The 13,984-nt window shown below is 43.0% G+C and overlaps 1 protein-coding gene across 1 annotated transcript; it reads right to left on the reverse strand.

Moving 5' to 3' along the window:
- Window positions 1-647: 647 nt before the first annotated feature.
- LOC143768733 (alpha-tectorin-like) lies at window positions 648-5,805 on the reverse strand. Its single transcript, XM_077257386.1, has 4 exons — window positions 5,786-5,805; window positions 5,526-5,583; window positions 5,322-5,363; window positions 648-1,094 (listed from the first exon to the last, which is right to left on the reverse strand). The coding sequence occupies exons 2-4, from the start codon at window positions 5,560-5,562 to the stop codon at window positions 742-744; spliced, it is 432 nt and encodes a 143-aa protein (XP_077113501.1). The 5' UTR covers window positions 5,563-5,583; window positions 5,786-5,805; the 3' UTR covers window positions 648-741.
- Window positions 5,806-13,984: the final 8,179 nt, after the last annotated feature.

A 13,984-nucleotide genomic window follows, 5' to 3' on the forward strand; every position in this document is an offset into this window, starting at 1 on the left:
AAGTGTTTATCTCAGTGGAATCACAGCAATATTGCTTAGTATTACTGTATAATGTCTTCCTTGCTGTAGCTTTCTTGTAAGTATTTTGTCTCACCCCAGTGCTGGATTTGCAAATACACTTCTCAGTACTGCTGTATAATGTCCTCCATGCTTCTGCTTTCTAGTAAGTGTTTATCTCAGCCCAGAGCTGGAATCACAGCTATATTGCTCAGTATTGCTATGTAATAGCTTCCTTGCTGTAGCTTTCTTGTAAGTATTTTGTCTCACCCCAGTGCTGGATTTGCAGCTACACTTCTCATTACAGAATTGTGCTGTATAATGTGATTTGTGCTGTGTAGGGAAGACATCATAGCTGCTAGTCTTCTCCTACTAGCCCAGAGACAACTGAAAAATACAGATAGAGTCTGAAAAGGGTATAACTGATAAAAAACGAAGGAAACCAGTTCTGCAGGGGCAGAAACAGAGTTGATGACATGAAACGATATTTTTTATCAGTTGTGTGTTCTTAAAGTATATTCTGTGAAGAAAAATATCCATTATATCCATTGTTACAAATAATGTAATACAAGAACGCCTCCGCACGACGATTCTTGGGAACGGCTGGCGCTGACCCTTAGTCCTCCCGTGATCAGAGAAAAAGGCATAAAACATTATTATGAATCTTTTATTATCCTTTTATAGATACACAATATTCGACTACAGAGAACAAAGGAAAGGAGATACAATATGGGCTCTGGGGGATTAGTCTGCTTCGGGACAGTCCTCGGGAAGGACGCACGCTGACTTATCATCCAGGAATATGTAATCGTTCTTACAGTAGCAGCCTTCGGTGCATTCAAATTCACACTTAGCCTTTAAGTTGCAGGTACTGGGGCAGGGGCTGCCGCATGTTGTGTATGTCCGGTTCCCGGTGCAGCCCTCACATTTCTCCTTCTCTACACAAGATTCCCCCAGCTCCACATATCCATCCTTACAGAAGCAGCCGCTCTTGCAATTCTTCGTGCAAACACCTCCATTAGGGTGGGTGCAGTTTGGGGGGCAGACGCTCCCACACTCTTTATATTCTTTATCGGGTCCACAGTCTATGACCCGGGCTGCAAAATTAGAAAAATGTCAGATGAGGAAAGGGGATGAATGAAATGAAAGCTTTATAAAACAGAAATGTATCATCAAAGTATCATCAAACAAAGAGAGGGCAGGACTTTCTAACAACCATATGTTGAGATACAGTGGCTCAGTGAGTAAAATAAAGTGACACAGTAATTATAGAATGATTCATTGGTTACATAGGTGCTCAATAATAACACAGTAGCTCAATAACAAATATAGTGGCTCAGTAGTCATTTGCATAGTGGCTCAGTAGTTACCAACTGGCTTAGTGAGATCGATATAGTGACTTAGTGATTTTGATGTAGCGATTATTTAGTGGCTTAGTGAATAAAGTAAAGTGGCTCAGTGATTTTTTTTAGTTAGGGCTCACTGACAAAGATAGAGTGACTCAATGATTATTTGGTTTAGAGCGGCTCAATAGTAAAGTAGTGGCTCAGTGATTTAGACATAGTGGTCCAGTGATATTGTGATGATTTAGTGAATGTTAAATTGCTTGATGTTACAAAGTTGTTTGAAGAGCAAAATAAAGTGGCTTGGTAGTTATATAATGAGTCTTTGGTAATGTAATGACTTAGTAGTTATATAATGATTCACTGATGATCGGTGGTTATATATTGATTCGCTGATTATATAGGGGCTCAGTGGTTATATATTGATTTGCTGGTTATATAGGGACTCAGTGGTTATATATTTATTTGCTGGTTATATATGGGCTAAGTGGTTATATACTGATTTGCTGGTTATATAGAAGCTCAGTGGTTATATATTGATTCGCTGGTTATATAGGGGCTCAGTGGTTATATATTGATTCACTAGTAATATAGGGGTTCATTGGTTATATATTGATTCGCTGATTATATAGGGGCTCAGTGGTTATATATTGATTTGCTGGTTATATAGGGACTCAGTGGTTATATATTTATTTGCTGGTTATATATGGGCTAAGTGGTTATATACTGATTCGCTGGTTATATAGAAGCTCAGTGGTTATATTTTGATTCGCTGGTTATATAGGGGCTCAGTGGTTATATATTGATTCACTAGTAATATAGGGGTTCGTTGGTTATATATTGATTCGCTGATTATATAGGGGCTCAGTGGTTTTATATTGATTCACTAGTTATATAGGAGCTTAGAGGTTATACATTGATTCACAGATTATATAGGGGCTCGTGGTTATATATTGATTCACTGGTTATATAGGGGCTCAGTGGTTATATATTGATTCACTAGTAATATAGGGGTTCGTTGATTATATATTGATTCTCTGATTATATAGGGGCTCAGTGGTTTTATATTGATTCACTAGTTATATAGGAGCTTAGAGGTTATACATTGATTCACGGATTATATAGGGGCTCGGTGGTTATATATTGATTCACTGGTTATATAGGGGCTCAGTGGTTATATATTGATTCGCTGGTTATATAGGGGCTCAGTGGTTCTATATTGATTCGCTGGTTATATAGGGGCTCAGTGGTTATATATGGATTCACTGGGTATATAGGGGCTCAGTGGTTATATGTTGATTTGCTGATTATATAGGGGCTCAGTGGTTATATGTTGATTCGCTGGTTATATAGGGACTCAGTGATTATCTAGTGACTCAGTGAGTAAGTTATAGTGACTTGCAGATTATTTACTGGCAAAAGGAGAAGCATAAAGTGTCTCTATGGTTTTGTAGAAACTCATTGTGTATGTATTGGCTCAGTGAATCAGTGGGTCAGTGAGTAAGCTGGTTCAATGAAGATTTAGTTGTTCAGAAGTAAGATAAAGTGGATGAAGAGTTATATAGTGACACAATGTGGCACTATAATTTTATATTGGCTCAGTGATTAAATCCATTGTCACAGCAGTAAGGACCTAGGTGTAAATCTGTCTGACCAGCGACAACATCTCCATCGTTTACAGTATGTATCTTCTTCAGGAAGCCTGGGAAGGAGCCCTGTCAGCGGAGACTAATAACATAACATCTTGTACTTTTGCATTGTTCTGCAGCAGTGCTGCGCCTTGTACACTAGAGGGAGCAGTGACTCCATTATTTTGGAGTTAATTATTATTGGTGTGAACCAGGGGAAAGGTTTCATCTGTAGTGAGTGACATATTGTCCAGCAAGAGTACATGAATGACCCTTTGTGACTTCACGTGACTATGAGCATTACTATGGTCAAATAGCAGCTCCAATCATGGGAAAATGGGGAAGAGTCAAAGCCTCGACCATGGAGCTGCGGGGAGAGTCACGTCCCGATCATGAGACACAACCGAGATTGATACCCGGCATTACCCTGCGATACCCACCATTAATACAATAACATAGACAATGTATATCCACTCATAGAACAGAAAAAAACGTATTCTACTATATCCACAGAGATTAAGTCACATTACTATTATTAGGTAATATTTAAAACGAGCAATGTGATATATCCAACACTTATTTAAATGATTAAATAAATATTTCTGCATCGGCTGTGTTGATGGCATGTCTGCAGAATGTATCACCTTACTTGTGCTAAGGAAAGCCCCTGGGGAAGCTAGACTAATGGCGAAACGTGTTGGGAAAACTTGTATGTTACGTTTTAACAATTGTGGAGTTTTTTCTGATGCAACTAAAGTTTTACGGAACTTCAAAAACGTTCCTGCAAAGTTGCTATCTGAATGTGTGTGTGTGTGTGTGTATATATATATATATATATATATATATATATATATATATATATATATATACACACTCACCGGCCACTTTATTAGGTACACCATGCTAGTAACGGGTTGGACCCCTTTTGCCTTCAGAACTGCCTCATTTCTTCGTGGCATAGATTCAACAAGGTGCTGGAAGCATTCCTCAGAGATTTTGGTCCATATTGACATGATGGCATCACACAGTTGCCGCAGATTTGTCGGCTGCACATCCCAAAGATGCTCCATACAAGGCAGGATGGATCCATGCTTTCATGTTGTTTACGCCAAATTCTGACCCTACCATCCGAATGTCGCAGCAGAAATCGAGACTCATCAGACCAAGCAACGTTTTTCCAATCTTCTACTGTCCAATTTCGATGAGCTTGTACAAATTGTAGCCTCAGTTTCCTGTTCTTAGCTGAAAGGAGTGGTACCCGGTGTGGTCTTCTGCTGCTGTAGCCCATCTGCCTCAAAGTTCGACGCACTGTGCGTTCAGAGATGCTCTTAGGCCTACCTTGGTTGTAACGGGTGGCGATTTGAGTCACTGTTGCCTTTCTATCAGCTCGAACCAGTCTGCCCATTCTCCTCTGACCTCTGGCATCAACAAGGCATTTCCGCCCACAGAACTGCCGCTCACTGGATTTTTTTTCTTTTTCGGACCATTCTCTGTAAACCCTAGAGATGGTTGTGCGTGAAAATCCCAGTAGATCAGCAGTTTCTGAAATACTCAGACCAGCCCTTCTGGCACCAACAACCATGCCACGTTCAAAGGCACTCAAATCACCTTTCTTCCCCATACTGATGCTCGGTTTGAACTGCAGGAGATTGTCTTGACCATGTCTACATGCCTAAATGCACTGAGTTGCCGCCATGTGATTGGCTGATTAGAAATTAAGTGTTAACAAGAAGTTGGACAGGTGTACCTAATAAAGTGGCCGGTGAGTGTATATATATATATATATATATATATATATATATATATATGCAGATTCCAAAACTTAGAGGATCAGAAAGGCTCCCTTTTATAGTGATCCAATTTTTTTTTATTGATTCAGTGCATCATATAACTATGCAAAGAATCTTGATAACTCTTTCACCGTTTTGTGTTTGCAGCTACTATGCAGATCTATGCGTCTCCACAGTTAAACATTACAAATAAACCCTGTATGTAGTTTGCTCTTACAGTCATGTGTTACTCCGCACCCTTTACCCCCTCTTCTCTCCATTGCAGGTTATTGAGAGACATGACAGCTAAAGGATTGCTTGTTTACAACCCTGGGAGACACATTGCTTTGCATAGGAGCTGTGTACACAAAACATAGTTGCTTCATTTTTTTTAATAAATACATTGAAACCATTGGAAAATTGGTTGCATACCTTTTAATATTTTGTCAAGTAAATGATCGCTGCTGCTAACGGGTGAATTTACTCGCAGCGCTTAGGGGTTGCAATAATAACAATGAGTAAATATAAAAGTGACATACAAAAAAGGAGTATTAGAGCATAAATTAATAATGGATGATACTCACTTTTTTGTGGGTCTTGTGCGCTGATCAGGATGAAGGCTGCCCCTGAAATATAAGATTTTGGCTGATAACAGAGAGCAGAGGAATGGAGACGATGACACAAAATGTGTCAAAATCAATACAAATATTTATATTTAAATAAAAACTGAAGTTAGAAAAACTCCGTAAACAGGAAAAAGAGAAATAAGATGCGAAATAACCGCTCACCCAGCAATGACAGCAGCAGCGCAGAGACGGGCGACATCTTCACCTCTGGAGTTTCTTTCTATAAAAAAGAATCAATGAAATTAGGATATTCAGCATTTTTCCAGACCTCTGCTTGCTGACAGTGAACGCTGATCTGCCCTGATCATGACACAGGTGTAGAGTTTTTTACATTGTATCAGAACTCTCTATGGAATGGGAAAAGATGTGCAGCCATTATTGTGTCTGGATGATAGGAGAGGTAGTTGAGTGGAAGCTGGTACCTGTGTGACCTGTAGTACTGATGTGCCCCGCGGAGGGGTGGCTTATATAGCACCGGCAGGGTGGATCCTTATATCTAACCTACACTTCATTTCTGGTTCTATGTTGCCACTGAGGATATTATGTAACATTTGGGACAATGAGAACTAACATTGCTCCGGGTTATGCTCAGGGCAGATGTCCCAACAGCGGAAATTGCAGCTTTTGAGACTACTCAGGTCTATGCCTGATGAAGGGACCTGAGTAGTCTTAAAAGCTTGCAATTTGTTACCATCTTTTCAGTTAGCCATTAAAAGGTATCAACCACTGAGGACTCTCAATTCTAAATATTTTAGTAAAATCTACAAGCTTTCTGCTGTTTGCAATAAACCAATGAAACAAGAAGAATGTAAATGAATGTAAGGAGAGGTTTGTGTATAAAATGTCAATTTTACTGACTCCTGGAGGATTATTCACCTCTTCATGACCAGCGTCTTAGGTACTTAACAGAGACCCCCTGGCTATTATGACCTGCTGCAGACATAATACTAAGACATGTAAGACAGACATCAGCTTTTGACAACATTCTTAGGCCGGTTTCACAAGTTCTGATATTTCCAGTACCGGAAAAACCAGTATCTAAGATATCAGTTTCCTTGAGTCCATGTGTGTAATACTTGCTGCACACGTGTTGCAACCATGTGCCACATCAATACCAAACGTACTGGCGCCAGGGAAGCAGCGATATAGTTAGCACTGTTCCCCGACGCCGGGTGCTGAAGATGGCTCTCATCATTCTCCCCTGCTCTGCCCGCGATCAGGGTAAAATGATGAGAGTGGTCTTCAGCACCCGGTGCCAGGTAACAGCGCTAACTGTACCGCTGCTTCTCAGGTGCCGGTACGTATCACACGGATTACATCCATGTGTGTCACCAGTGTGCGGGACGTTTTGCGGTTCATGCTGCTTGTAAAAAATGGACATGTGAAGTGGAAACATACGGACATGTGCACAGACCCATAAATGTGTCTACGTGTGTCAGTGTCTCCGGTACGTGTGAAAACTGTCACCACACGTACGGGACTCACTGACGTCTGAAAGAGCCTTTCAGGAATATTCCATTTCTGTTCTTTGCTTGTTAAAAAAAAAAGATCATTACCTTGCTAACTAACAAGGGACTTGATCATTTTGATTGCAAATGCTCCTGCACTTCTGCTGGCTATGCTACATGCATAAATATATATACGCAGTGAAGCTATTATATTTATATATACTCATTAAATCATATATTCGCACAGTATCAGTCAATATTATAAAATCACTAGGTTCATTCTAGTTAATATAGTAGTTTTCCAGGCAAAAAAGAATAAATAAATAAATGATCTGTCGGTCCACTAAAGCGCCCCCACTCTTCAGATCATGCAGCCATCCATGGGGTTAGCTATTGTTCCTGACAGCTCTCCCTCTGTGCCTATAAACTATGTATCCCACTATACTCCCAAACTCAGTGCCCACCCACTCCTACAGAGCACCATCCTGAGACTCTTGTATAGTCTCAGGATTCCTAATATTTCTTCCACTTTACCTGTGCTATTAATATGTTCTCCAGCAGTCAGATATGATCAGGAAGCTATTATTTGTGCACGAAGGCTCATCCTAGAGGATATGCGCAGTATGATGGATTATTATGCACTGCACTGTCAGACACTATAGCTGATATTTTACATATACATTTTTTATTTTTTTTATATTTATTCATTGCATTGAGTAATATCTATGCCAGCACTAGTATATACTGTGTATTGTAGGTGAGACAAGTGTACAATTGGAATATTAATGACACAATTGGCTCACATCCTAAATATAAATATACATCATGTACAGTTTCCTAATATTTCAGGTCCTTCCAGCCGGGTGCCAGAGTCCTGGCAGTGACTACACGTTACATTGTCGTCACTCTTCTTCCTCGTTACTTCATGTCCTCACATATTAATTACTTTATTGTCTTCAATTTTCCTTATGTATATGTGGAGCGCCCCCACTGCCGCAGGGCCGAGGGGCACCCGGTACCGGGCCTCTGTGTCTCAGTTCTGGGGTTGTCACGGTGGCTAGGCCCGGTCCGTGACCCTGCTGAGGGGCGTCCAGTAAAAGTTGAGAATGTGATGATGTTGTGGTGTGGTGTAGGTCGCGGTGAATAACGAGGACACCAGGTTGCAGTCTCTTTACCTCTTTACTGAAGGCTTCAGGATCCTCAGTCCGGAATACGGTTCGCCAGGCTACCTGAGTCCGGCCGGTCCGATGGCACCTCCAGAGTTCTCTTTGCAGGTGGAAATCTGTGCCTACCTTCTAGCGCTTGTGTGTTGTGGTCCTCCCCTGCTGTGCTTACGGGATAGTCCCCACAACTGTTGTGTCTGTTTCTGAAGTTCCCTCACAACTCGATTATGATGTTCTTCTTCGTCCCCCAGATGATATGGCTAGGACGCACCCGTATGACGGGTAGGCTCGGAGGTCTTCCGGGACCCTAGAGTCGCCCCTCTCCAAATGTTGCCCCCTATGTCTTCTTAGGTGATTTTGGGTGAGACAGCCCGCCTATAACTGACTGTCCTGCCGTAGGTTTGAAGTAAGGCCTGGAGCTCAATACTTCCTCGGCATTTCCGGCCACCGGCTACGCGCCTCAGTAGGATGTTGCCTCGTCTTACAGCACGACTCCTACTGGTGTTTCTCCTTGTTGCGTGATCTCGTTTCTCACTCAGCACAATAAACCTTGCTTCTTGTCCTTTCTTGGGGTACCGCCGCAATGAAGTGCAGGCGTGGTCCCGTAATGTTCTTTCTGTTCGCTAGGCCTCTGTCAGGATCCCACCCCTGACAGGGACCCCCCTGAATCTTCCCCTGCAACACCCTCTGCCACAGGATGTTGCCTGGTTCCAACCCAGTCAGCTTCTGACTAACTTCCTATCTAACCCCCAGTTTTACCAGATTGTGAGGAGTGGCCTAATACATAGCACCCTTAGCTCCCCCTGGAGGCCAGACTGGAGCATCAGTACTGCAACGACCAGGACTCTGGGGCGCTGCACTCCCCCCCGGTTAAATCCAGTACTCCGGGACTGGGAAGAAAACAACAATACATGTCAGCAAAAAGACATACAATTTTGAAATGCAATAACAAGTAAATTTGAATAGAGCTTCCCTTTATGGGAGGTGAGGACACTTGAACGTTACAAACATGGTTAAATATTTTAAAAAACATACTATAAATAACTTCTCTTACCCAACCGGGTATTCTACTTAGTGCAATTTCTGAACAATAATTTAACATTGCCTTTAAGGACGTATACGCTGAATCCACTAAAGACCTTCTTATAAAACACTATAAGGCTAATCAACTTTTCTTCATTTTCCACCTTTACATCTGCAGGACCGCCTGTCTATCTGCCCCAGGCCTACTGCCTCTCGCTCTGTTGCAGGACCGCCCCTTCTCGCCCGGGCCTACTGCCTTTCTGCTACTATACACAGTATAGAACTTATCAACCTTCTCTCAGTTCAAGATCACTGAGCCATCTCTGTATGGCTCCTAGGAGGACTCACCGACTAACCCCGTACGGGTTGTAGCAGCAAGAAGACATATAGAAGGACGGACAGTTAACTACAGTTAGGTCCATATATATTTGGACAAAGACAACCTTTTTCTACTTTTGGTAATAGGCATTACCACAATGAATTTTAAACAAAACAATTCAGATGCAGTTGAAGTTCAGACTTTCAGCTTTCATTTGAGGGTATCCACATTAAAATTGGATGAAGGGTTTAGGAGTTTCAGCTCCATAACCTGTGCCACCCTGTTTTTAAAGGGACCAAAAGTAATTGGACAATTGACTCCAAGGCTATTTCATGGACAGGTGTGGGCAATCCCTTCAATATGTAATTCTCAATTAAGCATATAAAAGGCCTGGAGTTGATTTGAGGTGTGGTGCTTGCATTTGAAAGGTTTTGCTGTTAAGTAAACATGTGGTCAAAGGAGCTCTCCATGCAGGTGAAACAAGCCATCCTTAAGTTGCGAAAACAGAAAAAACCCATCCGAGAAATTGCTACATTATTAGGAGTGGCAAAATCTACAGTTTGGTACATCCTGAGAAATAAAGAAAGCACTGGTGAACTCATCAATGCAAAAAGACCTGGGCACCCACAGAAGACAACAGTGGTGGATGATCGCAGAATAATCTCCATGGTGAAGAGAAACCCCTTCACAACAGCCAACCAAGTGACCAACACTCTCCAGGAGGTAGGCGTATCAATATCCAAATCTACCATAAAGAGAAGACTGCATGAAAGTAAATACAGAGGGTTCACTGCACGGTGCAAGCCACTCATAAGCATCAAGAATAAAAAGGCTATACTGGACTTTGCTAAAAAACATCTAAAAAAGCCAGCACAGTTCTGGAAGAACATTTTTTGGACAGATGAAACCAAGATCAACCTCTACCAGAATGATGGAAAGAGAAAAGTATGGCGAATGCGTGGTACAGCTCACGGTCCAAAGCATACCACATCATCTGTAAAACACGGCGGAGGCAGTGTGATGGCTTGGGCATGCATGGCTGCCAGTGGCACTGGGTCCTTAGTGTTTATTGATGATGTGACACAGGACAGAAGCAGCCGAATGAATTCTGAGGTATTCAGAGACATACTGTGTGCTCAGATCCAGCCAAATGCAGCCAAACTGATTGGTCGTCGTTTCATACTACAGATTGACACTGACCCAAAACATAAAGCTAAAGCAACCCAGGAGTTTATTAAAGCAAAGAAGTGGAATATTCTTGAATGGCCAAGTCAGTCACTTGATCTCAACCCAATTGAGCATGCATTTCCCTTGTTAAAGACTAAACTTCAGACAGAAAGGCCCACAAACAAACAGCAACTGAAAACCACCGCAGTGAAGGCCTGGCAGACCATGAAAAAGGAGGAAACACAGCGTCTGGTGATGTCCATGAGTTCAAGACTTCAGGCAGTCATTGCCAACAAAGGGTTTTCAACCAAGTACTAAAAATGAACATTTCATTAAAAATTATTGAATCTGTCCAATTACTTTTGGTCCCTTTAAAAACAGGGTGGCACCTGTTAAGGAGTTGAAACTCCTAAACCCTTCATCCAATTTTAATGTGGATACCCTCAAATGAAAGCTGAAAGTCTGAACTTCAACTGCTTCTGAATTGTTTTGTTTAAAATTCATTGTGGTAATGTCTATAACCAAAATTAGAAAAATGTTGTCTCTGTCCAAATATATATGGACCTAACTGTATATACAGTTTGCAAAGCACCTTAAAGCTTCATAGTAAATTGCAAGACATCAGCCGGTAGTGGACATCTCCTGGCCATGGCGGCTTCGGTCCCTGGTTTCCGGCTGATGCGATGTCAGTATCGGTGGTTGGTCTCTCGGGTGCAGTCAGGTCACCCGGTGTCTGGATTCGAAGGCTAACCCTGGCTGCAAGCTCGGTAGCCGCAACAAGGCGTACGGTGGCGATAGTAACAAGATCTGTCAAGTCCGGATCGGTCGTGGTCGGGGCAACAGGCGACACCCCCTCAGGCCCACATCGTTGGACGTTCCGAGCGCACCATCCTTGTGCACTCCGGTGGCGGGTGTAGGTCACCTGATCCCCCCTTTGCAATAATGGGTCACCGTATTGGTTGCGGAAAGGAGTCTTCACATCGTGACTAGTAACGAAGACGTCAGTCGGTAGTCCCGGTTCCTGTATGGAGCCCCAACCCCGCTTTGGGTGAAAGGCCAGCACAGTTTCCCGCTTTACCGCGTCCTTCCTGCCGTGCACAGGCTTTGGGTGTTGCTCCATCTGGCCCAATCCGGGGGGTATCCCACTGGAAGATCACTCCCTCTGAGCTCACATCTAGGGGTTCCCCCATCTTGATCGGTAGCGGAGGCACCAGCTTCCCCATCGTGTCGGGGGTTAGCACCACCAGCTCCGCTGAGAAAAACCGGTCACTGTCGGGGTGAGGAACGGTCGCGGGAGCGGGATTGGTCAGGGGAGCAGGATCGGTTGGGGGAGCAGAATTGGCCGGGGGAGTAGGGGCGCCTTCCATACCTGCGTCTGATGTCTGATGTGATTCCACCGATGTCGATCTGTTCCGTTAACAAGGACACTGGTGTTGTGAATTCTGCTTTTGGGCTCCCTCCGGTGGTTGTAGGTGGTAATGCAGTTGCCCCTGAGTTGCCGTCCTGGTCAGGTGTATCTGCTGATTGCAGTTCTGACTGGGGTATTTAGGCGTGCAGGATTCATTAGTCCTTGCCAGTTGTCAATTGTTGTTGGGAGATGTTGGACCTCTGCTTGGTTCCTCCTGCCTTTCTGCCAAATCAGCAAAGATAAGTGTCTGGTTTTTTTTTCCTGTGGCACACATGCTATGTGCTTCACAATTCAGTGCTATTCTTTGTGTTTTCTTGTCCAGCTTAGATTGTGTCAGTATTTTCTCAGTCTTGTTGGATTCTCTGGAGTGGCAGATATACATTCCATGTCTTTAGTTAGATTGTGGAACTTTTTGTATTATCTGCTGTGGATATTTTTGAAAGGGTTTTAATACTGACCGCCTAGTAATCTGTCTTATCCTTTCCTATTTAGCTAGAGTGGCTTCTTTTGCTAAATCCTGTTTTCTACCTGCGTGTGTCTATTCTTCTCCTACTCACAGTCATTATTCGTGGGGGGCTGCCTATCCTTTGGGGGTCTGCTCTGAGGCAAGGTAGCATTCCTATTTCCATCTATAGGGGTATTTAGTCCTACGGCTGTGTCGAGGTGTCTAGGGAATGTTAGGCACACCTCACGGCTACTTCTAGTTGCGGTGTTAATTCAGGATTTGCGGTCAGTACAGGTTCCACCGACTCCAGAGAAAGTTTCATGCGGCTCCAAGGTCACCAGATCATAACAGTACAACTGGACCATAATGAGTTAAATGCATCTCAGAAAAAGGGAAGAAAGGTGTTGAGCCATTTTTTTTTCTGCAGTCTGTTTTGTCTTTTCTTCCCTCTTTATTTATGGGTGGCTGAGGAGTCTTGTGCCAGCATGGATGTTCAGGAATTAGCTTCTCGTGTAGACCAGCTTGCTGCTAGGGTACAGGGTATTTCTGATTATATTGTTCAGACTCCTGCTTTAGAGCCGAAGATTCCTACTCCTGATTTGTTTTTTGGTGATAGGTCCAAATTTTGGGGTTTTAAAAACAATTGTAAACTGTTTTTTGCTCTGAGACTGCGATCCTCCGGTGATTCCATTCAGCAGGTTAAAATTGTCATCTCCCTGCTGCGTGGCGATCCACAGGATTGGGCATTTTCCCTGGAATCTGGGAATCCGGCCTTGTTTAATGTAGATTCCTTTTTTCAGGCTTTAGGATTATTATATGATGAACCGAATTCTATGGATCAAGCGGAGAAAACCTTGTTGGCCCTGTCTCAGGGTCAAGAGACGGCAGAATTGTATTGTCAGAAATTTAGAAAATGGTCTGTGTTGACTAAATGGAATGATGATGCTTTGGCGGCAATTTTCAGAAAGGGTCTTTCTGAATCCGTTAAAGATGTTATGGTGGGGTTTCCCACGCCTTCTGGTCTGAGTGATTCTATGTCTCTGGCCATTCAGATTGATCGGCGCTTGCGGAAGCGTCAAACTGTGCGCGCTGTGGCGTCGTCCTTAGAGCAAAGTCATTGTGGCGACGCTTCTCATGTCATTTCAGTCTGCCCTAAGCGGACAAAAAGGATCGCTAGTTTATTTACTATCAGTACTGTACAACCTAAATTTCTGTTATCGGTGTCCTTGATCTGCTCATTGTCATCATTTTCTGTCATGGCGTTTGTGGATTCAGGCGCCGCCTTGAACTTAATGGATTTTGAGTTTCCCAGGCGTTGTGGTTTTCCCTTGCAGCCTTTGCAGAACCCTATTCCTTTAAGGGGGATTGATGCTACACCTTTGGCTAAAAATAAGCCCCAGTTTTGGACACAGATGACCATGCACATGGTGCCAGCCCATCAGGAAGATTGTCGATTTCATTTCTGGTGTTGCATAATTTGCATGATCTTATCGTGCTGGGTTTCCCGTGGTTGCAGGTACATAATCCTGTGTTGGATTGGAAATCTATGTCTGTGACTAGTTGAGGTTGCCAGGGGGTTCATAATGATGTTCCTTTGATGTCAATCTCCTCTTCTTCCTCTTCTGAAATTCCAGAGTTTTTGTCTGAT

This window comes from Ranitomeya variabilis, chromosome 4 (genome assembly GCF_051348905.1).
Source record: "Ranitomeya variabilis isolate aRanVar5 chromosome 4, aRanVar5.hap1, whole genome shotgun sequence".
NCBI classification, from domain to species: domain Eukaryota; kingdom Metazoa; phylum Chordata; class Amphibia; order Anura; family Dendrobatidae; genus Ranitomeya; species Ranitomeya variabilis.

Bases quoted from the DNA above. Each gene is read 5' to 3' on its own strand.
- LOC143768733 (XM_077257386.1), bottom strand. From the start codon at position 5,562: ATGTCGCCCGTCTCTGCGCTGCTGCTGTCATTGCTGG. The intron at 5,364-5,525 runs GTGAGCGGTTAT...CTTATATTTCAG, and splicing joins GCTGCTGCTGTCATTGCTGG to GGGCAGCCTTCATCCTGATC. The intron at 1,095-5,321 runs GTGAGTATCATC...CTAATTTTGCAG, and splicing joins CGCACAAGACCCACAAAAAA to CCCGGGTCATAGACTGTGGA.